A 13,038-nucleotide genomic window follows, 5' to 3' on the forward strand; every position below is an offset into this window, starting at 1 on the left:
ACTTTTTATCTTCTTCTAATTTTCAGAACCAAGAAAATATACAAAAAATAAGTTAACCCAAGATTAAAGTTAATCTACATTGGTAGAAATGAACATTAAACATTCAAGTATATGAATCGTACGTCGAACCGCATTCAAATTTGGCGCGTCTCGCGCGCGACAAGCGTCACGTGATTCGGCGGGCGCGCCGCAGGCGGCGCTAGCGGCGTGAACGTCGAACGTGGCGCGGCACGCGCTGCGCGCTGCGTCAGTGTTTGTGTTCTGTGTCGTGTCAGTGTTCCGCGGACTTCCATCGCGTTCTGTTCGTTTCTCCGATCTCCGTCTGGTTACGCTCCGCGTCACGATAGAAAGAGAGGGAGAGGTAGCCGCCGAGAAACGCCACAGGACAAAAGTGCCTTCTTCCATCTTCGCCGCGCACGGTGACTCCCGTCAGGATGGCGGACGACAACCACGAGAACGGCACCAGTAACGGCGACGTGCCCGAAATCGAGCTGATCATCAAGGTGAGTGTGTGCCACGCGCGGTGCGCGGCCAAGGATCGCGGCCCGCCGGAGCGAGAGCGAGACGGACAGATCGGCGATCGGCGGGACGGGGAGGGACGGGAGGGCGGGAGAGGAAAGAGGAAAAAGGCGGCGGTTGTCGGGTTGTCCCGTGCGCGCTATGGGCGTGGAACGTGGAACTGCCAAGTGCCAACTGGTTCCCGTATTCGATCCTGCGGAAAACCGCAGGCTAGTGGCTCGTCCCTTCTTTCCCGGCGGGACGCCGCGACCGTGAAAATCGACCGGTTCGGCTCGACCAGCGGATACAATTCGCGCCGTGACCGTTGACCGTTCCTCGTCCGCCTCCCTTCCTCTCTTTCTCCCCCGCGCGACCTTTTGTTTTTGTTTCGCGTCACGTTCGCCGTCGCGTAGCGTTCTTCGCGAGCCCGCCGGCCGCCCTTCGTCTCCGAGGAGTCCGAGTCCGAAGCTCTCTTGCGCGTTCGCCGACGCGTGATCGCCAGGGACCGGAGCCGTGAACGCGCGAGCAACGGACGCGGTGCACGCGGAGAGTACGTGCGTACGTCGCGGTTGCTCGGCCGATACGGCGCGGCGATCGAGAGACCTCGCGGAGCCGGAAGCGAGGAGGGCTCGTTGCCCGCTTGCCCGCACGTGTGCCGTGTGTCGCGAGCTTTTTCGGTTCGTGCGTCTAACGTTAATGTCGTTAATACGAACGAAGGGGTTCGAGAGAGACCGGTTTACCGTCGCTTGGCTCGATCTCCGACGACGCGCCGCGCCGCGCCGCGGGCCCGCCAACCGTTCCCCATCGTCGCGAATGGAGATTTCCGTCGGTCGCTGATGGATGCCTCGCGTACTCGATCGTGTCGGCCGACGGATTGGAACATTAGGTAGACGAGATCCGGAAGACGGCGCCGTTCCGGGCCCTTCGCGCCGCGTCGCTCCCTAAGAACCGGAGCGTTAAACGCGCGGCGCGGCGCCGTACGCGTATGCTACACACTTTTTTACGCATGGAGTCATCGAGGGCGCCGCGCCGCGTAAACTCGTCTCCCTCCGCCGAACGTTTGTGCGTTCTGCGAGCGTTACGCGCGGGCAAATGGGACACGATAAAAAAAGACGCCCGCCGTCGCCGTCGCCGTCGCCGTCGAAAAGTCAAGCCAGGTAGAAAATAGTTGTCCGGCGCGATGCAAGTGGACGGGAAAACGAAAGGTCGGCGACTAGACTGGTTTTTCCGCCGGCCGCGGCGACACGCCGGAATTTCTCCCCCGGGATTTCGAGCACTCGCGGATCGCCGCAGGATCGCGATACGGGATCTTGATCTAGGATCTTATATGATCGATCGAATCTTGTATACGGCCGGGGTAGGTACAAACTCTGTCCGTCGCCGCTGGCGCATTCCTATCTTATCGGAGTAATTCGCGCGGCGTCTTAAAATCGTGCAGATCTCTTTATCTCGCGCGATTAACGACCGCCCGCGTCGGAGAAAATGTCGTGGAGTTTCACCAAGGGACTCTACGCTTCCTTTTTAGGTTGCCATTGAAAGCGTTCCGAATAATTCGCGTCGCACGCGTTCCGGACGTACGTGTCTTTTACGCGTTGGAAGTAGATAATCTTTAATTATTAATAAATGCAACCCACCGATATGATATATAATCAATTTATTTACGATATGATGTACCAGATACAGAATCAATTTGAGAAAAGCCTAATTAGACTTCCAAGATCTATTCATCGTAAATGGCGTTTTAAATAGGTAATTTTGAAAGAGAGCAGAATATTTTGACGATATTTCTCAAAGTAACTTGGAACCCTTCGAGTCGCCCTCTTTAGATCTCTTTTTCGCTTTCTTCCAAATAAAGAAACGAGATGAGTCAACGGTAAAGTATATTAATACGACGTATTCTCATATATAAAAATATGATAAACAGGATGTAAGATCGCTGATCTTACACGATATCATAATTTTGCGGTATCTATATCGCCATATTATGATTTCGATATAATACGATATCGTATTACGTTTTCGATTCCGATTAGATTAGCGGCCAGGGGCCAGGGCTGTTCGCGATCGTTGTTATTCCCGGTCGATCTCCGACTCGATCGAGGGTGAGCTCGGCGCGGGTTCTCGGAACTTTCTTTTCACCGAGTTTCCAAGGGGGGAACAACGACTCCTCAAGTGGAAACAGGCTACCTTCGTATGACCATTAAAGAGCTTGCGATTGAACTTTCGCCGGCGATCGATCAGATTTCTTCCGAGAGAAATAAGTACCGCATGCCGTACAATTTTAACATAATATCGCTGAATTAGATGACTGGATCGTGAAAGGAATGAGGCGTTTCGAAGTCGAAATCGTGGTACAATCTTTTCTCCTGCCACAGGAATAATTTACAACGTAAATTAAGAATAATTATAATTAATTATTATTTATCGTTATTAATTTTTCTCAATTACTAATATTTATTATTAGTAATTATTATTAATTATAAGCTGTAGCTGTAGCTATGTGAAACATTTTAATATATTTGACGAACCAACTGTCGATCCTAAAACTTCAATATTTGTATATTAATATTTTTGTACAAATATGTAATGTAAGGAAAAGGTAAAGAAAAGAAAATTGCCGACCGGTGTTTAAATTTCGTCGAAAACGTTCGCTCTCTAGTCTTCACTTGGTTCTATTGTCGAAGGTGAGACACGGTCGCCATATCGGTGCAACCTGTCCTTAAGTGTGCCAACGGGAATTCTACGCGGCAGCCTTTCAGATAACTCAGGCTTATCATCTCGATTGCAGCGTTAGATAAATATTCAGGTAGCCGGCGAAGTGTTACACCACCGAGAATGCGCTCTTCACAGCCAATATATCTGGAATAAACATGATAAAAACACAAAAAAAGTTCAGTCGCGGAATTATCGGTTCTTGCTTGATGCAGGACAAACTTATCGCGATAAAATCGACTCGTCACGGAAAAAACTGAAATCTCACGGCATTGCTTAGAAATTTCTCGTCGATAACTAATTATAACGAAATGGCCGATATCTAGTTCATCGAGGCGTGCTACTATCGAGCTGGAGAACAACGTCGCGACTTCCTCCAGGTCCGCGATAATGTCTCGCTCGAAATTGCCTTTCGAATCGAATCGCGCGTACATATGAATGCCGACGTGAACATTCAAATCAAGTTGAGCTTTGCGTACCGTGCCCTCTCTCCATCTCTCGCAACGAAATACCGTAGACGCGCGCATATTAAACGGCGGCCATTTAATTTATTCAGTTAACGAGGTCAGAACTCTATGCCGGCGCGGCGCGGCAGCGGCCCGGCCGGGTCGGCTATACCGTTGTTGCAAATCGAAGAACGACGGAGCGGTACAGACGTAATTCCGGAGCCGATCGCAGGTCGAAATCGCGCGCGTTTTGCGCGAAAAGATTTAACGATAAACCGGCCGGCCTTGCACTCTCGGCAGGCGATCATGCGAGGTTCTCTCGGGTACTTTGTAAGTGTGTCAAACGGGACGAAACGACGGAGCGGCTACCGCGAGGTCCTCCGCGAGATTCTACCGTTAAACGATGGACTCCTTTGCCTTCCGCTTTCCTCGCTCCTCTGGCTTTCCCCGCCGACTTCGGTGACTTCGTTCCCCGGATCTTCTCTATTATATTCCTCAATAATTCGAAGAATATACTCGCCGATTTATTAAAACTGGAAGAGTGAGAATTGAAAGAATTAAAGAAAACATTTTTTTAAACTTGCTTTTCTTCGAAAAAGAAAGAAATATTTTTGTTTGCGAGACAAAGGAAAAATTAGTGGAAAACGAGCTTGATAAGTTATAAGATCGATTATAATATGTTTAAGCTAGACAGAGTAATAATAGAAAAAGATCCTTGTTCCTCCTTAACGTCTTCCTTACGCATACATTATTTTTCTTTGGAGTTGTTTGTCACACTTATACAAGTACCACGTCACAGGTGTCTTATTCTTCTGTTTCGGTAGAGTTATTTTTCTCATCGTAGTTACATTGAGCACAAGAATAATCGCGTAACCACCTGGCGAGCGCGGCGATCGATCGCACTTTAATCTCCTCTAAGGTCATTACAAGCGTGTCTGGGTGGAAGTCAGAGACACTCGGAGAGTTCGCACGATCGTTCCATCACGGACGCGTAACACTGATGTCGCTCAAACAAGGCATTAAAAGAGAGAAAAGAGTTGCGCGAAGAGGGGAAAAGCCGTCCTTCGCGCGACGCGATATCGAAGGATATACCGATGTCCACGCGACCGCTAATAAAGAAACGTCGTCCCGCTAATAATAGCCGCTTACGCGCGTATCTTCACGAATGACGTCCTGACACACAGCATTGTTTCCTTTTCCCTTCTTTTTCCCCATCCACCCGTCGTCGGCTTCATTCAGGAAAAATGGCGAGCAGGAGGATCGCGAGCGCGTCGTGAAATTATGGCTCTCGCTGCATGCGTCGTATATAACTCATATATATTCGCAGAAGTCGTACCTCGCACGCGTGCGTACACGTGTATATATTTTGCCTACTCGTAACGGTATATTCTACAGCAAGACGCCGCGACTACGTCCTGTACATGTTCCGCGTATGCGATGGAAATGTCCGTAAAAGGAGGCTCCGCATATTGTATTGTGTGTATCTCAAGGAGAATTATAAGCTACCAAAATTTAAATAGTTTTTATAATACAATTACGAAAAATATATGTAGCAGGGAGATGCAGGTAGAATTGTGTCACTTTCGAAGTCATTGACTCGTCCATATTTCATGAAGCCGTTCCGCGAGATAGCTTCCTCCTCGTGGACGGTAAGACCTTTGTTGTGCAAAGAATTCTTCAGGCGAATGACACGAGTGCTCAGGCACGCATTAGCTTTTAGCTTCTTTCAGCCATGAAACAAGGTTGCCCGCGATGTTACCATTAGCGATACCAGCGATGCGTACGCCGCTCTTAGTCGTCGGTCTTCCTTTTTTCGTTCGATTTTTTTCCCCCCGTTTTTTTCCCGTCCAATACCGCGGCTTCGACGGAGCCGCGTATAACGTTGTCGCGAGGCCGCAACAACGCGAATCGTTTGTGTAACCGACATCGACGCGAAAGGGGAAAAAAATAAAACGTTTCGCCTCTCGTTTCTCTCGCTCTCCTAAACCGAGATTCCACGGCGAAGAGGTCCCCCATTTTTTCTCCCCCCCCCCCCTCGTGTCCCCCAAGTTCAGCTCGTAAATATGCTGAACTCGATATCAAACGCCAGTGGTTTCGTCGATCCGCGTTCGGCAAACGCTTGCGCGGCTTTTTAAAGGAATGGAATTCGCCTGCGTGTGTGTGTACGCGGGCGTCGTATCTCCCTCACGGCGAGTTAAATCGTGTCGTTAAAATTCTGAACGTTACGATAAATCGTGCCAATACCGCGGAAGGAGAGCGATTTGTCGTCGCGCGATTTAACTTGGAAAAGATGCGCATCCCTCCCCTCTTGTGCCGCACCCGTCGCGTCGTTTCGACTTGTGGTTTGGCTGGTTCTCGTTCCGCGGGATATATCGACGGGATGCGCACCTGACGTCGCGGACGAATTTTCAGGCTTTCGTAATAGAGAAAGGAGGTGAGGAGCGCCGACCGGGTGAGAGATAGAGCCGCGTTCGAAGATGGAAGACGTTCAGTGTCTTTGTGACATTTGATCCACCATCCGCGTTCTCCGCGCGACTCCTATATTCGACATGAATACCAATGCTAGATTTCCGCTGGAGAGTCTCGAAGATACTTTTCTTCAGGCTGTTATCGCGCTCTCGCTTTATTTTACATTCAGTTTTGATAGCGTTTTGATATCCGCATTGTTTTATTCTTCCTTTTTTTTTTAGTAATCAGGGGAAAAGATCGATATTAGAAGCAACGTTGAAGCAATAATAATTAAAGCAACGTTGTGACAAAGTTGCGGCGTTGCGGCTCAAGTTGAAGTAAAGACGGTTTCGATTATTAGCCTCTCGTTATCTGCTTATTGCGCGCTTTATTCGGAATAAATGACTCATACCTCAAAGTCAGCTTGCACAATCGCGGATGAAAGAGAGAGAGAGAGGCATAAACTCTTTGAATATCTCCCGCGGAATCCCCGATTGGCATAACCGCCGCGCAGAAAATCAAGCTCGCGTCGATAAATCAAATCAGCGAGGCTCGCTTGACCATCCTCACCGAATTGTTGTCATTTTATTTCACCTTCTCGTACACGTTCCAGAGATAATGACGCAGACGTCGCGCGATGACGTTCCGCGCTAAATTTTTTCGGTTAAGTATCGGACAGTAGTTTCAGCAACGCGTTCAACTCCGAAAGATGTTTAACAGATGTTCGATGGACGCCTGAGGGATCACCGTGACACGCATTCATATCTCACATTCAGCGCCAAGAGTGTGGTTGCTTGAATCTCATTCGTGTAAGACAAATAAAACTTGCTATCGGACGGCGATATACATCGCTGAATGTGGAAACAGATCCGCGCCTTTGAGGCGCGTGCAAAAAATACGTAGGATATAAAAAGAAACGGTCCGTCAATAAACGAGAGAACTTCGATAAGGATGTTTTTTAATTAAATAATTTCAGAGGTAATTCTCTTCGAGGTTTTGCTTTCGTTGATATCCAAAAATACTCGTTAGAATATCTGAAGACTTTTTTTAGGAATTAAAAACTGCGAAAAGCTCAGAACTAGTGACCTATAAAGATTTGCTATTGCGTGCTTGATCCGCGAGAATCACCCGTTGACAGGAGATCTCCTCCTGGGAAAATCGCGCGCACGTGCGCTAAATGGAACCTCTAGGTCTCTCTTGTGCAACATCCGAAAACGGACTGTGCGTCATCGCCGAGAGAGAATAAAAAACCGCTCGAGGTGCCGGCTGATGCGCGTGTGACGCATGGGGCTGTGGAAAGTAAAACGACATCGATAGTAGTAAACGATAGTAGCAGCGACGATACAAAGACAGCGATGCGCGGTGGTGATATCGCGGGATCACCGCCTCTTCTCTAAACGCCCGGCTCGTTAGATCCTAGAAAAGCGGCCGATTGTTAACGCCCGATGAAAATAGAACCTCCGTTGTCCGAGAGGGACAGAGAGAGGAAGAGAGAGAGGGAGAGTTGGCGAACTGCCGAGATTCAATTTGCTCGAATTACGGTTGTCCGAGGAGAGAACGATTACGTTACACAATGCGTGGGTTGTTTAGCTTCCATCGGTTGGGTAAAGCCGGTAAAGGATCAAAGTATCGGGGGAAACGATCAGAGTGGAATGTTGTCATAGCGAAAGATATTTCGCGCGATTGTCCATTAGACACGGTATTAGACGCGCTATCGCAACCAATCTTGAAACGGTCAAAGGTTAAAAAGTACCAAGGCACGAGAGGTGTATGATTGTAGATTACAAATGTCAGAGGGAAACAATGCTGAATGGTCGGAGCCGCGGGATTGGGGAGAAAAAAATTCCCCGATGATGATGTAAAGATTTGTTTTTCGACGTTTGACGGCACGCGCTTTCTAACGTCGAAAATATCAGGATCCGCGCCGAAAATAGCACGTCGGGATAGAAAGAAGCAAAAATAAAAAATGGTGATAATTTTGATCGGTATATTGCGTAAGGTTTTTTCAGGATGGCCGTGAACGCGCGAAGTTAGAACGTCAGAGACGAGCGAATAAATAAACCGCGAACTTCGGGAAAACGAGAGCGCCGTGCGCGCTGGCGGATTGGGTTCGGTACTCTCTCGATTATTCTCGATTATCTCGATCGAGCAGCAGAAAATGCGTGGCGGTGGGACGTCACGTCGGTCGGAGATTCGACTATAATGGGTTGGGTCTGCTCATCGCTCGCGAACACGATGATCCGCGCGTTTCGCCACGCCGTTGTTAGATTCGTGCACTAGTTGCCGGATGACGTCAGCCTCTTATCGCCCAGAGATACAGGCAGGATAATCGAATCCACGAGATACCGCGGAATTTACATGCCAGCCTTAACGCCGATAGCCGCGAGAACACGCGGCTTTTATATACAAAGAATGACAAGATGTAATAATTCATGTGAAAAAAAATAACAAAATCTTGTAGATGTATTTTAAATCGTAATAACATTATCTTTCTAAAATAGATTTGAGATCGCGTATATTTTTTAAATCTTACATACATACATCTTGATGCTAAATCTAACGAAGAAATATAAATATATTGATATCAATCTAACGAAGGAAATATTGCTTCTAGGCATCGACGATCGATGGCCGTCGAAAGGGCGCCTGTCTCTTCTGCCAGGAATATTTCATGGATCTGTACCTCTTGGCGGAGCTGAAAACGATCTCTCTGAAGGTGACCACCGTGGACATGCAGAAACCGCCGCCCGACTTTCGCACCAACTTCCAGGCCACGCCGCCGCCCATCCTGATCGACAACGGTGACGCGATACTGGAGAACGAAAAGATCGAACGGCACATCATGAAAAACATCCCCGGCGGGCACAATCTGTTTGTACAAGATAAGGAAGTGGCCACTCTCGTGGAGAACTTGTTCAGCGTGAGTGTCGGTCAATCCGGTCGAGAGTGAAACCAATCGGGAAAAAGAGCTGTCGAATTATATCCCTTTCTCTGGCGAGGCGAGAAATTACATGTCGTTCGCTCCGTTCATATGTTTCAGAAACTCAAGTTGCTGCTGCTGAACGCGAAGGACAAGGACAAGGATCCCAAGTCCTCGTCGCTGATGGCGCATCTGCGCAAGATCGACGAGCATCTGGGCCGCAAGGGCACGCGCTTCCTCACCGGCGACACCATGTGCTGCTTCGACTGCGAGCTGATGCCGCGGCTGCAGCACATCAGGGTCGCCGGCAAGTACTTTGCCGACTTCGAGATACCGGAGACCCTGGTGCACCTGTGGCGATACATGCACCACATGTACAGGCTCGACGCTTTCCTACAGAGCTGCCCGGCCGATCAGGATATCATTAATCACTACAAACTGCAACAGGTGAGACGCATTAGAGCGGATCTCTAATTGTATTCGCGAGATGTCGACTAAATAATTAGCGCTTTTCGACAAGCCTTTGATTCACGCCTACGCGTCACACAATGACGCAATCCCATTCGCCGCGCAGTAAAACGTTTCCCATGTCTTCGACCGATATAATTGTAACGAATCTCCTCTTGTTATTTACAGGGTATGAAGATGAAGAAGCACGAGGAACTGGAGACGCCGACCTTCACCACGAGTATCCCGATCGAGGTCAACGACGACTAGGCTGAACCTTCCTCAGCGTCTGCGATCGCGTGACTTCGATTAGACATCGACATCGGCTTATAGCGAGACGGCAAATCGCCTTGACGGAGTTCTAACGGCGCGCATTTTGTAATTTAATATATTCAACATTAGTATCGAAAAAAAGAAGCAGGGTTTTTTCCGCTAGAACGTCCGTTTTTTGAACTGCGAAAGCTCGTGTCGTCGCGACATCGATCGATTCATATCTTTTTGCTAAGCAATCATTGCTGTATTACATCCCTTTTTTGTAGGATCAAGTCAGGTGTAAAACGGATTAGCTTTTTTACTGCAAACGACGCGAAAACATATATAAATGCATTAAGGCATTCAAAGTCTTAAAAACGATTCTAGAATATTGATTTTCTCTATTTTTCTTCTACTTTCTTTTTTTTCCTTTTCGCTATGTACAGCGTACGTAGTTTTGACCTGAGTAGTATTAGCAAGATTTTAATTTGCTATTGTTGATCTAAAGTTTAAATTTATCAGGAGAAGTGATGATGATATTGCCATTTTCTGACGGCAACAATCATGGAAACTAACACCAAGAATGCAAAAGAAACGTATGCCTTCGAGAGAATCAAATTGGTGCCATTATTGTATTTTTGCAATCCTTAATACGAATTATCCTTTGGATAGTGATCATTATTCCTAGGCATTATTCTTACATAAGACTAAGCAAATAAAGTAGGTGAAATCAATGTAGAACGCTTGATAAAATATTTCAACATCATTCTTGAATTTGCTTAAATCTTTTTAAACATTAGATTTTTCTTTTTTTTTTTCGTTTTCATTCAACCACTCATCACGAGCTATAGTAACAAGATACTTAAACATGATTGGGATTTGCATGAGTAGGAAGAATACGTCGTTTGGAATTATGAATTTGTTTAACACGGCTTTACGCCGTGCTCTTAAACGCGTTTGCACGATAGAGAAACAGAGACAGGTTATCGTTATATACGTAGATGAAAGAAAAATACGTTTTTCCGTATCTTTCGCGAGACACGTGATCCAGAGTGCGTACGTTTCTTCTGGATTCCGCAGCGCGGTTCGAGGCATCTTGTTATTCCCGTTTCATCGTTAGCCACTTTTACTGATTTACAAGCAGATAAACGAGCGCAAAACAGTTCCCACGATTGTTTTCCCCGAGTCGAAAGCATTTAAAGTAACAGCATCCGGGAACTCGACTCCTACATTTGCTTATTTTCACTAATCCGCTGTTCCAGAAAACCGAGCAACAGTGCGACTCGTAAGCAACTGTCTATTCCGCATTAGTAATTCTATTATTATTATAATTATAATTATTACTATTGTATTATTAATTTTGGTTTATATATCTGTAGAAGTCAATATACCAGTGTTTACAGTAATGCCTGGAGCACCCCATCATTTATTATGACGCAGATGCGCGGCATAGGCTAAGTTCTCGTATAAAATATTATGATTTTATACACGATATTTGAGCGCTATTTTTTTTTGTTAAATATATACACGATATTGAGATATTTTTATATCTCGTGGCGATAAGGGCGAGCGTATAATATTTTATTCAGAGCGTCATCTCAGTAAGCTTTATCCTAAAAAGGTGAAGAAAAAAACTGGTACAGAGCGAGATGTATCAGATGTAAGGTGAGTTTAACTTTAGAAAAACGTCTGTCGTCTCTTCAACACGGAATATTTTTCTCATTTTTCGCCGATGTACTTTTTGTGAAACGATATAGAGAGACTGAAAAATATTTTTCTATAATTTTCACAAATATTCTTTTCGTGAAGTGGTGAATTACTTACACAAGTGAAAAGCATCATTTCAATGGAATATTTTCTTCATTTTTCGCTATGCTATACTTTTTGCGAAGCGACAGATTACTTGTAGTTTAGAGAGATAAAAAAAATATTTCCTTAAGGCTCCTGGGTAGTCACCGCGGCCATATTGGATTCTTACTATCGCGATACGCTGAAACGAGCGTCCCATGAATTCGCACCTAGCTGAGAAAATCCAGCTTTAGCGTCAAAGCCAAAGCAGCGCGAAGACGCCGAAATTTTGACGCTGTTTTTCTTTTCATGAATTTCAATTGACGCCGACGTCACGTGTGGTCATGCGACCTTCTTGCCGCTGAAAATGAGCGTCGAGCGTCAGCATGAAAAGGCACCTTTAAGCATGGGATACGTTCGTTTCAGCGTATCGCGAGATCACGTGATTTCGATCTGACGCTAGCGTCAAGCAAAAAAAGCTGGATTTTCTCAGCTTTAAGCGTCAAAGCTAAAGCAGCGCAAAAACGCCGAAATTTTGACGCTGTTTTCCTTTTCATGAATTTTAATTGACGCCGGCGTCAATTGTGGTCATGCGACCTTCTTGCCGCTGAAAATGAGTGTCGAGCGTCAGCATGAAAAGGCACCTTTAAGGTGATCTTAAAGTTGTCTGTAATATACCACAGATTAATACAATATAGAAATCTGTGGTAATACCTACACTCGTTTTTAACAATATTTGCTTCGTATAAAAATTCTATAATTTGATGTTACAAAATGAGGGTGCAGGTCCATTCAGTAGACATCAAGGAATATCATATACCGTTTGTAGAATTAGGCTGAGACTCCAAACAAAAAAGTTATATAAACAAAAAGTACGATTACGTGAACGTAATGTATGTACATTATCGTACTTTTTGCTTAACTTTTTTGTTCAAACGCGCCGCGCGGTATGATATTCCTTGACGTCTACTGAATGGACCTGCACCCTCATTTTGTAACATCAAGTTGTAGAATTTGTATACGAAGCAAATATTGTTAAAAACGAGTGTAGGTATTACAGACAGCTTTAGGACCACCTTAACGTGGAATATTTTCTTAATTTGTCGTGAATATTCATTATCATTTTGGTAAAGCCAATAGATTATGAGAGACAAGGATGGAACTTTTGTATTTTGTTGCTATATTTCTCGTTCTACTTTCATCGATCTAGTTTTATCAGTTTAATCTCTCTCGATTATCGGCGAGTAATTTCCGCGAGAGTCGCAGTAATAAGAAAGATCGCTAGACGACAACGAAAGGAGGACCGTATCCGTCGCGACGCTGCGCGTCGGTGTCCAGTCTCGCATACTTACGCGATCTAAAATAGCGCGCGGACGGACGTCGCGTTCTCTCCCTCCTCGTCGTGTCACCGCGGCGAGCTAACGTGACGCGTCTCCCATTCATAAATAATAGGGACGGCCACTTTATCCGGCGGGACGGCCATCTTGACTACGCGATCGTGCGAGCTCCCGTCTCCCGTCGCCGTCG

General features: G+C 46.2%; 1 protein-coding gene across 1 annotated transcript; it reads left to right on the plus strand.

Moving 5' to 3' along the window:
- Window positions 1-251: 251 nt before the first annotated feature.
- Clic (chloride intracellular channel protein 5) lies at window positions 252-11,129 on the plus strand. The gene is made up of 4 exons (XM_077412677.1): window positions 252-503; window positions 8,719-9,024; window positions 9,145-9,471; window positions 9,661-11,129. The coding sequence occupies exons 1-4, from the start codon at window positions 435-437 to the stop codon at window positions 9,739-9,741; spliced, it is 783 nt and encodes a 260-aa protein (XP_077268803.1). The 5' UTR covers window positions 252-434; the 3' UTR covers window positions 9,742-11,129.
- The last annotated feature ends 1,909 nt before the right edge of the window (window positions 11,130-13,038 follow it).

Source organism: Temnothorax americanus, unplaced genomic scaffold, assembly GCF_048541705.1.
Source record: "Temnothorax americanus isolate GAGA-0224 unplaced genomic scaffold, ASM4854170v1 Scaffold31, whole genome shotgun sequence".
NCBI lineage: Eukaryota > Metazoa > Arthropoda > Insecta > Hymenoptera > Formicidae > Temnothorax > Temnothorax americanus.